This window comes from Zalophus californianus, chromosome 10 (assembly GCF_009762305.2).
Source record: "Zalophus californianus isolate mZalCal1 chromosome 10, mZalCal1.pri.v2, whole genome shotgun sequence".
Taxonomy (NCBI): Eukaryota; Metazoa; Chordata; class Mammalia; order Carnivora; family Otariidae; genus Zalophus; species Zalophus californianus.
In genome coordinates, this window is record NC_045604.1 from 26,346,841 (window position 1) to 26,360,177 (window position 13,337).

A 13,337-nucleotide genomic window follows, 5' to 3' on the forward strand; every position below is an offset into this window, starting at 1 on the left:
GACTGCCTGGGGCTTGGTGGGGTCCCCTTTCCCCCACTTGCCTCTTGTCTTCCTGGCAGTTCTGAAACTGTGGTCTGTAGGGTCAAACCTGCGGCGTATCTGAATTGCTTGGGAGGCTTTGAAATGGTCAGAGTCCATGGATTCACCCTGCCGAGTCAGACCCTCCAGATGAGGGGCCCGGAATCTGTACGTTTGGTGAAAAACTTCCCAGATGACAATTGTGAGCATTCAGATGTGGGCTGTGTATTAGATAATATTATCGTGTCAACCCTAAATGTTGTGGGTGTCCTAATGGCGTCGTGTTTATGTAGGGAAGTGTCCTAGTTCTTCAGAGGTTCAGGCTGAAGTGTTTAGAGGTGAAGTGCTTGCATCTTCCTTGCAAATGGTTAAGCAGAGAAAAGAGCGCGCTGATGTGGGGAGGTGTAGACAGTGAGCGCTTGCGGGTGGGTGGTGAAGGGAACCTGGCTGAGAGTGGTCTCCCGGACAGTTTGCCTCTGCTTTCTGGAAGATGGACCTGAGAAAAGAGCACAGCCAGTGCCGCCAGGGTGGGCAACTCCAGGGGGTGCCATTCTCATGGTTCTCTTTGCTGTGGTCAGAGGGTGGCACTCATATAGACTTCAGTGTGTGGCTGCCCCCTGGAGTTGTGCGACACCGTAGTACTGGCCCCAGCTCTCTCTTCCTGGATGGGCTGCAGAGACCCCGGCCCTCACCACCCCACCTCTTTCCTGGGACCTACGTGAATTTTTTCCAGAACCCCTGGGAGCCCTTGAGGACTAAGGGAACAGAGAAATTTCTAATTTGTCAATCCAGCAGAGGCTGGGGGAGAGGGAGCTGAATTGGGGAAGGGGAGGGGGGAGGCAGGAATCTGATTCCTAACATACTTTGTGTCTCCCCACCCGCCCCAGAAACTGAAATTTGGGGCTTGAGTTCTTCGAGGAAGCCAGCCTGCTCTAGCGCCAGGTTGTTGGGAATGTTGCTCCTGACTTCTGTCTCCCCCCCCCCCCCCCCACCGCTGAGCATTGCTGCCGCTCTGTACCTTCACTCCACCGCCGGGGGTGGCTCTCCTGGCCCTGCTGCTTGTCCGCTTCCTCACCTCGGATCCCTCAGCATCAGAGTGAGCAGAGCCAGTGTGACCCCGGGCGCGGGGGATCTGTCAGCAGGCTGGGGCCTCCTTCTCTGCACGGCTGATGCGCAGTCTGGTGGAGTCCTGGCCCGGCGCCAGGGGACGGTGGTTAGAGGGGGGTAGCTCGGCTTTCCTCGTCTGAATTCCAGTTTTGGAAGAACCTCAGGAGCCAGGCCTGCTGGATTGCCTGTGGGCCTTTCTTCTCTTTCCTCCCAGGGCTAAGGCTGCTCTGGGATGTGACTTTGGAGTCCTCTGAGAAATTTGACTCAAGGAAACCAGTGGGTTAGAATCAGAGGCCCAGAGCTGGAAGGCATTTTGTGGGGTGGTCCTGTCTGTCCACCCACCCTGTCCTTATAGGTGCCAAACCCAGCCCAGTGAGGTGATACCCAGTCCCGTGCTTGTAGGACCCAAGGAAGGGCACAAGGAAGCTGCTTCCTGATCACTGGTCTTAGTCTAAAAACTCTTTCCACCAGAAAGTGCTGTCTTTCCATCCCATTTCAAGTATGTTTCTCAAGGGAAATGAGGTGAATTTGGAACTTAAGGAGCATAATGGTGGTGGTGGTGGGGTGACAGGTCCATACCTATTTAATTTTGAATATACTATTTTAAGACTGTATTTGAGGTGTGTAAAGGGTACTATTGGGAGTGTAAAGAAGCAGCCCTTCGTCCAATCTGGGGGTTCAGAGACAGCTTCCTGGAGAACGTGATGTCTGAGCAAAGTCAGATGGGTGAGTACTGGAGTCCCACAGGCAGAAAGCAAGAGTGAGTTGGGAAGGGCATATGCCCAGGGGAAGGAAGATGTTGAACAAACTCAGGGAGGTACTGAGTACCTGGCAATGAATGGCTGAGAGGAAGATGGGGCAGGTGATAAAGGATTTGTAAAGGAAGCAAATAGAGAGCTTTTGAAGGGGTGGAAACAGGGAGTGGAATGGTCAGGTTTACCTTTTAGAAAGAGCCCTCTGGCTGTTCTGGGGAGAATGCCTTAAGGAGGGGCAGATTAGGAGGAAGAATTGTTAGGAGCCTATTATAATAGTTCAAATGGGAGGAGATAAGGGCTCAATGAGGGCTGCAGCCCTTGGGATAGTGGGAACGACTAGATTTGGGAATACTCACTCAGGAGGAAAAGTCGCTTCGTGAGGAAGACTTTGCTGAGTGGCTGTGGGGGCCGGGTGACGGACGAATCTGGAGTGGCTGTCGGGTTTCTAGGTTGGGTGACGACTGGCTGGTGTCCTTTGCTGAGGTGGGGAACCAGGAGAGAGGAGAGGTTGTGGGAAGGGAAAGGACAAGGTGGTAGTTCAGTTGTGGACATTTGGGGCTTGCGATATGGGTGGGCATATCAACTTGAGGGGCGAGATACCCCTCTGGACACGCTCTGACACACGAGTGGAACGAATAGGAGCTGAGAGGCAAGGTTGCCCGAGCAGAGGGTGTAAATGGTGGCTGAGAATGGAGTCCTGAGCCAACACCAACATTTCAGGGGTGGACAAAGGAAGAGCAGGACCAAGAAGGAGGGGGAGAACAAGAAAAAAGTAGTGTCATGGAAGCCAAGGGGTAGAGGGTTTAGGGAAGAAGGAAAGGGTCTGGAGACCGAAATGTAGTAGCCATGTCTGGGCAGATAGAAATGCCTGTGGAGGGGCACCTGGGTGGCTCAGCCCCGTAAGTGTCTGCCTTCAGCTCAGGTCATGATCCCAGGGTGCTGGGATCGAGCCCCTCATCTCCTTGCTCGGCGGGGAGTCTGCCTCTCTCTCTGCCCCCTCTCTTCCTGCTCATGCTCGCTCGCTCTCTCTCTCTCTCTCTCTCTCTCTCTCTCTCTCTCTCTCTCTCGCAAATAAATAAAAATCTAAAAAAAAAAAAAAAAAAGACCTGTGGAACTGGATGGCCCTGGGCATTGTTGCTGGGCAGTTTTCTTAGAAGGATGGGGACAGAAGCCAGATTACAGTGAATTGAAGGGTAAACGGGAATTGGGTAAGTTCACGCGTCTTGTGCTCTTGTAGAGCTTAGCTGGGAGGGAAGAACAGAGAAGGTACTGGCTAGAGGACAAAAAGGCAAGAGACAGTGCCTAGGGTGTAGGGTTTTTGTTTTGTTTTGTTTTGTTTTTCATTCTTTCTTTTTAAGGCTAGAAGCAGCCTTAACATGTTTATGTGCTGAAGAGAGAGACCCGGGTAAGGAGAGGCGAGAGTACAACAGAGGGAAGGGAAGTTAGTTCATGGCACATCCTCCTGGAGGAGATCCAGTGAATGGGGCAAGAGCACAAGAAGGTTGTACCTCAGCAGGAGGCAGGAACCCACTTCCCCTGAGCCCGAAAGGAAGAAAGGGAGACTGCATGCAAGTGTGGATAAATTCGTGTGTAAGAGAGGCAGGAAGTTAGAATATTTCCGATGGCTTCAGTTTTCCTTTTCATAATGGTGCCTGGCGGAAGGAAGGCAAATCCTTTTTTTTTTTTTTTTTTTAAGAGAGAGAAAGCACGCATGCAAGTGGGGAGTTGGGGAGGGGCAGAGGGAGAGGGAGAGAGAGAATCTCAAGTAGGTTCCACACCCAGCGCAGAACCTGCCATGGGGCTCCATCTCACAACCCTGAGATCATGATCTGAGCCCAAATCAGGAGTTGACAACTGAACCAACTAAGGCACCTAGGCGTCTTTTTGTTGTTGTTGTCGGTCAGCTCTTCTGTTTATTGCAGAGAGAAAATGGATGGAATTTAGGGTTAAAAACATGGATGGAGAAACAATGGAAAAGAAATGCCTTCTGTTTTCAGTTGAATAGGGGTCTATAAACTTGTTTCTAAAGTCATTTGACTTGTTCTTATTATTATAGTCATGAGTTGTGTATCACGGGTCTGGTCCTGCAGGTTAAAAAGCCTGATGCAGGGCCCAGTGAAACCCAAGAAGAAGCTGTTCCTATGAGCTTCAGAGCCATACCAGAGATGGAATTACCAAACCCAGACAGAGCGTCCAGCAAGGACAGATTTGGGATCACATCGGACTCAGGGTGGGCACAGCTCTACTCCCTGTGCCTTGTGTTCAGCATGTTTGGGACAGAGCAGTTGTTCCAGAAGGTTCTGTCAGAGGTCCCACATCTGAGTGGAGAAGAGGTGAAGATAAGAGGGACTCTGTCCCTGAAGTCACAGGCCCTGTGGCCCTGGGTTGGGACAGAAGACTCTCAGCAGAGGTCCATCCTCTTTGGAGGTGGGTGACAGGCCAGCCCTGAGAGCACAGGGGTGGTGTGTCACATCCCTATGGGCCTTGAGCTCCAGAGGAGCAGCACTGAGCCTGGGGTCCCAGAATCAATGTACTAATTAATTAGCCTCAGGCACTGACTGGAGCCCAGAGATGCTCAGGGGCTGAGCTGCCCTTGGGGACAGAGACCCCGCCCCTCCTCCGCTCCCCCCCCAGGATTCATGAGCATCAGCCTCATCCCAGGACAGCAGGTGTTCAGGGCACGTCCCAGCTGTCCTGGTGACAGGACCCCAGTCACACTCGATGTCCCTGGTGTTCACTGCTGATGGGAATGCCTCCTGGAGATTGTGACACCAAGGACAGCTGGGTGAGCACAGGTTGACCTGACTTCTGGAAAGACAGAGAAGCCCAGAAATGGCAGAGTCCAGGAAACTGTGCAGCCAGAGAGGAGACAGCCGTGTGTGTGTGTGTGTGTGTGTGTGTGTGTGTGACCAAAAATGAGGCCCCTAGTCTTTTTTTTTTAATTAAAGATTTTATTTATTTACTCATGAGAGACAGAGGGGGAGGGAGAGAGAGAGAGAGAGAAGCAGAGGGAGAAGCAGGCTCCCAAGGAGCAGGGAGCCCGATGCGGGACTCGATCCCAGGACCCTGGGATCATGACCTGAACCGAAGGCAGACGCTTAACCATCTGAGCCACCCAGGCACCCGAGGCCCCTAGTCTTAACACTCTCTGGAATAAAAGGCTTGGTCCAGCTTGGAGCATTTATCTGGTGTCTCCTGTCTAAAGTACTAAGACCTTTTCCTGGGACCAGTTTCCCAAGTCCCAGGAGCTGTGTTCTGGGTATCTCTATCTGCTCATCTAATTCCTTTGAATTTCAAATGGTAAGACTCCCTCCTACCCTCTGGGGGTAAAAAATAATCTATAAGAAGTTGTTGAAGGGTGGACAAACTCCACAGGCAGAGAACCACTTGCTATGCCCCGAGACCGGACTTGGGCTATTCAATCTTCGAGGAACTACTTGCTAAGATTCTCTAAGCTAGCCACAGCCCTCCAGGCCAGGGTTCTGAGCCTGGGTCTGACGGAGACACCAGGGTCCTGGGCAGGCACCTCAGGTCAAGGGATACCTTTGTCCTAACTCATTTGGGACCTGCTAGAGCTTGCTGCCCAAGTATCTACCTGAACCTTTTTCCTTTTGATGTTTTCTGATTTCTTTTTTTAGGAACAACATGCTTCATGTTGATTACCTGCTGGGTAAAGCCGTACAATACAATGAATCATTTTTGGGAATTTCATGAAATCGTGAACTTCTTGGCTGCTGGCGCTAAGGGTCAGAAGTGGCCACTTCACACTCACTTCCCCCAACCTAATCTGAACCATACACACACAGAAGTCTGTGGTTCTCAGCTTCGGCTGTAGACCAGAATCTCCTGGGGTTTTAAAAAATACCACTGCTCTACCGCAGGCCAATTAAATTAGAATCTCTTAAGAGTATCCAGGCATCAGCACTTTTTAAAAGTGCCCCTGGTGTTTTTAACGGGTAACTAGGGTTGAGAACCGCTGGGCCAGGCTAGCCTTGTCCCGACAACCGTTCATTCAGTGCCATCTTTGTGTCATGGCCTCTAAAGAAAAGGATACCAACTCTGGAGTGTGTGAAGGGGGCTGCTTGCAGCCAGGTCCAGCTGGCCTGGGGGTCCTGCCTTCCTGCCCAGCTTCCTGAGGGCCAGGGGGAATCCATATGGCACACCTGTAATCCATCAAGTACCCCGGGTCTCACCTGTTGCCAGGCTTTGTTTTATTGCTCATGTTGGTGTATTTGGGGAGGATCTTAGTGCAGTCTGAGTGGTTACAAGGTCTGTTTCATTGGACTCTATTTCACTTTATAGCTTTACTGAGGTGTGATGGACATACAATAAATTGTACCTATTTAAGGCATACAATCCGATTAAGTTGTGACATATTTATATAGCCATGAAACCATTGCCACAATCTAATGAATATATTTGTCATCCCCGTAAGTGTCCTTTAAGCTTCTTTGTCATCCATCTCTCTTTTCCCTCCTTCCCAGATAACCACTGATCTGCTTTCTGTCACTGTAGATAGTTTTCATTTTCCAGGATTTTATATAAATGGAATCCTACGTATTCGTACTTTTTTGTCTGGCTTCTTTTACTCAAATATAGTTATTTTGAGATACATCCATGTTAGTGCACGTGTCAGTAATTTATTATTTTTTGTAGCTGAGTTAGTGTCATTTTGTGGACATAATCACATTTTTTAATTCATTCCCCTGTTGATGGACCTGGGTTTCCAGTTTGGGGATATGACAAATAAGGCTACCATGAATATGCGTATATGAGTCTTTGTGCAGACATGTGCTTTCATTTTTCTTGGATAAGTGACTAGGAGTGGGATAGTTGAGTCATATGGTAGGTGGGTGTTTACCTTTTCAAGAGGCTGCCTGTTTTCCAAAGTGGTTGCCCCACTTCACATTCCCCACTAGTGTATGAGAATGGTCCTCTTTATTTTATTTATTTTTGTTTGTTTAAGATTTTATTTATTTATTTGAGAGAGAGACAGTGAGAGAGCATGAGCAGGGAGGAGAGTGAGAAGCAGGTTCCCTGCGAGCAGGGAGCCCGATGTGGAGCTTGATCCCAGGACCTCGAGATCATGACCCGAGCCAAAGGCAGACACCCAACCAACTGAGCCACCCAGGTACCCCAAGAACGGTCCTCTTTAAACGGATCAAAGAGCCCCTGTTTCCATCTTCTCTTGGCTGATGCGAGGTGCCTCCTTCTTTCATTGGGGTACACGGGAGAGAGAGGAGGGTGGGAGCAAAGGACCAGACATCTGTAGATGAATGGAAAGGTGGATGGATGTATTCCATAGAGTTGTATTGGTGTCTCTCTTTTTCTCCATCTTTTTCTTTCCATCTGTTGTAGGCATTGGAGAAGCAGGCAGTGGCCCAGATTATGTCACCCAGGTCACATTATTAATTCAAGTCTTTTTGTGGCTAAATGATATTTTTAACCCCTCACCTGCAGGTGCCCAGACACCATGCCAGAATCCTGTACACCTGACACTGGGAGGAAGTAGAAGACTTCCTTGTCTCCTCTGCTCCCCATCCTCACCATGTCTTCGACTCAGGGCAATGGGGAACACTGGAAGTCCCTGGAGTCGGTGGGCATCAGCCGCAAGGAGCTGGCCATGGCCGAAGCCCTGCAGATGGAGTACGACGCGCTGTCCCGGCTCCGGCATGACAAGGAGGAGAGCAAAGCCAAGCAGAACACAGACTCCGCTCTCATCAGCTGGGATGAGCCCGTCCTAGACTTCTACAGCAAGCCAGCAGGAAGGCAGAAGGACCTCAAACTCTTACGTGGTCTTTCTGGCTCCGATCCTACCCTCAATTACAACTCACTCTCCCCACAGGAAGGGTTATCCAACCACTCTACCTCCCAGGGCTCCCAGCCTGGCCCGGATCCCTGGCCAAAAGGCTCTCTGGCTCGAGACTATCTCTACATCTTTGATGGTTCAGATGAGGGGCTCTCTTTGTCCCCGGGGGACATAGGACTGGGGGACATAGATGGCTCTTCCAAGAAACTGTCCCCACCTCCTCTGCCTCCCCGTGTCTCTATCTGGGACACCCCTCCACTGCCTCCCAGAAAGGTGTCTCCCTCATCCTCCAAGATCTCCCAGCCCAATGACTTCAACACGTTCTCTTTGGTGGAGCAACCTCCAGGCAAACTGCTGGGGCGTCGCATCCTAGAGGAGGAAGAGGAGCGGGGGGGCGGGGGTCCGGGGCGCGTCCTGGGGCCTGTGGACTATGACGGTATCAATGATGCGATCACGCGCCTCAACCTGAAGTCCACCTACGATGCGGAGATGTTGCGTGACACCACCAGGGGCTGGAAGGAGGGCCGGGGGCCCCTGGACTTTGGCGGCAAGGACACTCCTGGGAAACCTGTGGCCCGGAGCAAGACCATGCCCCCTCAGGTGCCGCCGCGCACCTATACCTCCCGCTACGCCAATGGGAAAAATAAGACCCCGGGCAAGAACCGCCGGATTTCCGCCACGCCGGTGAGGACCTCGTTGTGTTCCTTCTGCTCTCCTTTCCAAGCACCATTCGGGAAACAAAGAGTAGTCCTTCTTTCATCTTTGTTGTTCCAAATCGAAATCTGCTACCTACTCACCCCGTTAGTCCTCTCCTCCCCTCTGCCCCTGTCTTCTGGCCCCTGGGCCCTGGCTGGGGAGAGGAAGAGGGGCACCAGGGGAGACGGGGCTCCTTTTCAGGGCTGAGTTTTGTGCCCAGACAGCCCTTGTGGGGGCAGGTGTTTTGGAATCTCGGTTCCTAGCGTGTGCTCACTTCCGCAGGTAAGGATGGAACTGGGCTGAGGGGGTTCGTGGTGACTCTGTGGCCAAATGGCCTTGTGGACTGGAGCAGGTTGCTTCTGCTTTCTGACCTGCTTTGCCCAAAGTGCTGCGTGGTGATAGGCTCAATCGTGGCATTAACCAGTGGTTAGTGCTCGCTGGTCACCAGACCCCAGTCCAGACCCCTCAACAATCCTGGACTGGATAGTCCAAGGCACACAGCTCTGGTCTCTCTTGTTCCAAAGCTTGCTGGTTCTTGCTCTCTGTCTCCTTCTGTCTCCCTCTGTCTCTCAGTCTCTCTGTCTCTCTACCCTCTCTGTCTCTGCCTTTCTCTCTCTGTCTCCTCTCTGTCCCTCTGGTTCTGTTTCTATCTCTCCCTCTGTCTTTCTCCCTGTCTCTCTCTCTCTCTTACTGTGGGGAACTATACAGAACAAGATTTACCATCTTGGCCAATCTGACATGTACAGTTCGGGGACATGAGCAACATTCACATTGTTGCGCAGCCATCCCCACCGGCCACCTGCTTTCACGGTGAAAATATTTAGAAAAGATGCGCAGTGTGACAATAATCATTTTGCTTTTATTCGTACACAGTATAAAATAGCAAAGTATCCACACGGAAGTATGGGGTAGGTTCCAGGACAGCTTTGATCTTTTTTTCTGGTTTAAAAGAGTGTCAGCAGCATCTCCATGGGTGGGACCTGAAGGCCCCTTGGAGTTTCACCCTTGGTTCTAGAAGCCCCGACTGCAGAGGGAGTCAAGAGGTATCTTACGGCCAGTGGCTTCCGTAGGAACAGCATTCCACTTCATTCCATCCCTGTTTCCTCCTTATCCATTGTCTAAGAGACACGGGGGCTTTCCCGCCCTGTGTCCCAGCAATTGGGATCCTTCACAACTCTGGGAAAGTCACGTGGTCCTTCCTTCCTGTGCTTCTGCTAAGAGAGTCCCCCAAAGCAGAATCAGCTTCTGGGAGAAGTCACGACTCTGGAGCTCAGGGCTTTTTAAAGGCCCTGCTCTGAGAGGTGGGGCTGCTCCCGCTATTTATAGGGACGGGGAGATTCCTGTTCTCAGCTCCTAGTTCCTCACCCAGAGCGGGGCCTGCTCGGAGTCAGGCCACCCGGGTAGGTGGTCACCTCTGTCGCTCCCTCTCTCTCTTGCCTCCTTCCACCACCGCACCTTTCCCCTAACCCCTGCGTGTCACCAGGGATCTGAGAGGGAGCTTGGTCCAGAGTGTCCTTGAAGAAGCTAAGGCAGAGCAAAAAGCTCTTGCCAGTTCTTGGGGTGGGGGGGATGCGGCCTTGGTCGTCCCCCCCTCAGCTTGGTGCGGGGGCTCATCCCACCGGGCGGGGGGGCCTCTCGGGCCCTCGGCCCATCCCGCCACCCCGCCTCCACCGGGCTTTCGGACGGAGGGACCTTCCTTATCCCAGGCCTGCGGAGCTGGCTCTGGAAATGGTCGGCTCCAAATGCCAGCCTGGTGCCCCCGCTGCAAGCCTCTGCCCAGCAGACCCCCCCAGCCAGCGTCCGGCGATGCCACCAGGGCCTGCCGGCAGCGCAGACGTAAGTGGCTTTTGTTTTCTTACGGAGCCAGGGGGTGGTACTGAAGGGCATGGAAATGGCCTTCAGTAGCCACTCTGTTCTCCATCCCCCTCGCCTTCCCCTCCTCTCTCTGTCTCTCTGTCTCTCTGTCTCTGTCTCTGTCCACCCCTCACTTTTGTGGGTTAATTGCTGACACTGGCACTGTTGCTGGGAGTGGGACACAGGCTGGAACTTGGCAGAGCAAGGGCCTCACGTGCCAACCGCCCCCGCTGCGCCCTCCCCTCTGCACCCCTCCACACTCACCCGGGGAGCAAGGCTAATGAGAGGGGTCACTCAGAGGAAACAATTTGGATATTCAGATGAGGCGCTCAGTGGCTGCCGCGGGGCCCTGGGGGCCGGCAGGACAGGGGAGCAGCCAGCGGGAGGGCGAGAGGTGAGGCATTGCTCTGAGCCCAGGCCTGCGCTCCCCGGAAGCAGCTGCTGGCCGTGGCCGCCCGTACCGGAAGCAGGCTGGGCTCCATCTGAGCTGCAGCTTCGTCCCCGTGGGGTGGCTTGTCAGGCAGGAACCTGCCGGGCCCCAGCTGTCCCCAGCACTTCCTCCTCCCTGGGGCCCAGGCTACAGGCCTTGGTCGAGAGCTTCCGAGGGCTTCTTTAGCACTCGTCGCGGTGACTGAAAGCAGCTCTGTGCTGGGAGACAGGTCGCGTCTCATCTGAGAGAATCCCCCCCACCACCACCACCATATCCAGATTCCCGGGTAGGAAGTGGGGCCCAGGCAGGGTCCCTGACATTCCAGCTGAACTCTCAGGAGCCAGGAGGAGCTAAGCCTTCTGCAGGTTCTCTCCTGCCCAGAAAGCCGCTTTGATACTTTCTTCCTCAAATCGCATTGACCGAGAAGGCACAGGTCTGAGTCACCGCCTCCATCTGAGGGCTCTCGGTCCCTCTCTGCTTTGGGCCCCTGGGGCTTGCTGTGGATGCTGAGGCCTTTGCCCCAGGCCCAGCTTCCCTGGGCACTGTTTGGGCAACCCACTGGCCCTGGACCCCACGCTGGGATGGAGACAAATAGCTGCCTGTAGAGCTCTCCACCACACCCCTGGGAGCACCCCCAGAAAGCCAGCCCAGGGACCAGCAATGCTGTGTGCTGCCTAACCTGGGCTGAGCTTATTAGATGCTGGCCGCCCCCACCCCACCCTAGGAGAGGAGGTTTGGCCACATTCTTGTCCATTCCACCCGGACTTCCAGCCTCAGCCAAGGCTTCAAGTTCTCTTTTTTTCCCCCTTGGCTCCTGGTCTCCTAGGACAGCCGATAAAGACATTCCTGGATTTCCCACATTTTCCTGTGCCCCTGAATGTTCAGTGCTTAAAAAGCCTCTACACCCAGAGTTTCAGGGTTTAGATCTGGGAGCAGCCTGTGGGCAGGGGGTGCCGTGACGGAAAAGGCACTGAGTCAGCTGCTCTTCTCTTAAAGGTGGACTCACGGCGCCATGCTGTTGCCAATGGCCATGAATTGTTTGAGGTCTCAGAGGAAAGAGATGAGGAAGTTGCTGCGTTTTGCCACATGCTGGATGTGTAAGAGTTCAAGAATGGGGTGTTGGGGAGGGCTCTGGGGGCTGGGGAGGAGGGCCAGCCCACTCAGAACTTTTCTCGAGGTAGGAAGAAGAGCCATATTGAATCAATCTCAATTCACAGCTATGGGGTGTTTCCTACAATAGGTGTTTGTGGGCTTTTTGAAATCTTAGAAGTTTCACATTTTGGGCAAAGTTTATCAACCATTGATCCAACCGACAAATTATCCCAGTGGCTTCAGGCTCGGTTGCCCTCAGGAGCAAATGCACCCTGGATGGAGCGAAGAGTATATTACCTGGAGCTAAAAGAGAAAGGAAATGGAGCCGGGAGAATTTCCCACTGAATTGAGCACAGAAAGCTTTGTCACTGTAGAACTTAGAATTGTCCCTACCATGCAGCGGGGCTTGGGAAACATTTTGTAGCTGTAGCAAATGTGTCAAGAACATGGCTTCCCAGAGCTGCTTCCCCACTGCCCCCAGTCCCGGGCTGCAGACCTGGAGGGCCGGGCTGAGCGGGGACAGAAGGGACCTTGGCCTCAGGGTGGGAGGGTTCCAGCAGGTGTCTTCTTGACTGCTCTCTTCTGAAGGCACAGTGAGGGTCCTTCTCCCTCTCTTTCTGCACAGCCTTCGATCTGGCTCTGACATCCAAGACTACTCCCTCACCGGATATGTCTGGAGTGCTGTCACCCCGAGCCCAGAGCACCTCGGGGATGAGGTCAACCTGAAGGTGACTGTGTTGTGTGACAGCCTACAGGAGCCACTCACTTTTACCTGCAACTGTAAGTGGGGAGGGCAGATGAGCATCCCTTGAGGTGGAGCAGGGATGGCTGTGGTCTGGACTATAGGATCCTTTGACCTCAAGTCCCACCCCACCTGTGGCCCTGATGAGGGGCATCGGGGACGGTCCTCTGGGGGACTGGCTCTGGGGCCAGCTTTAGGGGCCCACAGTCATTTTCCCCAAGCCCAAACTGTGTGTTCGCCTGCTTTATCTGGATAGCCGTGGTGCTGGAGAATGTTTAGCCAGGAATAGGGCGATCAGCGTGGGGTTGCTGAGCCCCACTTTCCCTGGCTCCCCCCATCATTGTTTCCCTGCCCCACCCCTTACAGGTTCTTCCACTGTAGACTTGCTCATCCACCAGACTCTGTGCTACACCCACGATGAACTGAGGGATGTGGACGTGGGGAACTTTGTGCTGAAGCCCTGTGGGCTGGAGGAGTTCCTGCAGAAGTGAGTGAACTGTGGGGAAAGCGGGTAGGAAGCGGCACCTGCCTTCAGCGTGGTAGGATTGTCAAGGGGCTTCCTTGGGGTGGTGCTGGGCTCGCGGCCTGGGGCTGGCAGCCCCTCCCTGATCCCACGGCTGCTTTCTGGGCACACGCACAGCCACGTCGCACTTTCCCCAGGCACTCTGTCTTCCAGCAGGGCTGGCTGGCTTCTGAGCCAAGTCTGCTGTGGAAAGAGCTTGGAGCTGGGACCAGGCAAAGACTAAGTCATATCTGCTTGCAGGCGTCTGCATGTGGAGAGATGCGGGTGTGGGGCTGAGGCGGGGAGGGGACTCTCGGGGGCTACTTCTAGAT

General features: G+C 53.4%; 1 protein-coding gene across 13 annotated transcripts in view; it reads left to right on the forward strand.

The window, feature by feature from the left end:
* The window catches only part of PIK3C2B (phosphatidylinositol-4-phosphate 3-kinase catalytic subunit type 2 beta), a 64,621-nt gene that overhangs the window by 15,127 nt on the left and 36,157 nt on the right, over positions 1-13,337 (forward strand). For 7 of the 13 annotated variants that reach the window (XR_003522958.1, XM_027610676.2, XM_027610671.1 and 4 more), the window contains 4 exons: positions 7,341-8,373; positions 11,666-11,766; positions 12,387-12,541; positions 12,870-12,990. Coding sequence is in view for 11 of the 13 variants with exons in the window: in XM_027610676.2 (XP_027466477.1) it covers positions 7,429-8,373; positions 11,666-11,766; positions 12,387-12,541; positions 12,870-12,990 (1,322 nt within the window). In the remaining 2 variants the exon portion in view is untranslated. The other 6 variants (XR_003522957.1, XM_027610674.2, XM_027610672.2 and 3 more) reach the window with 5 other exon arrangements.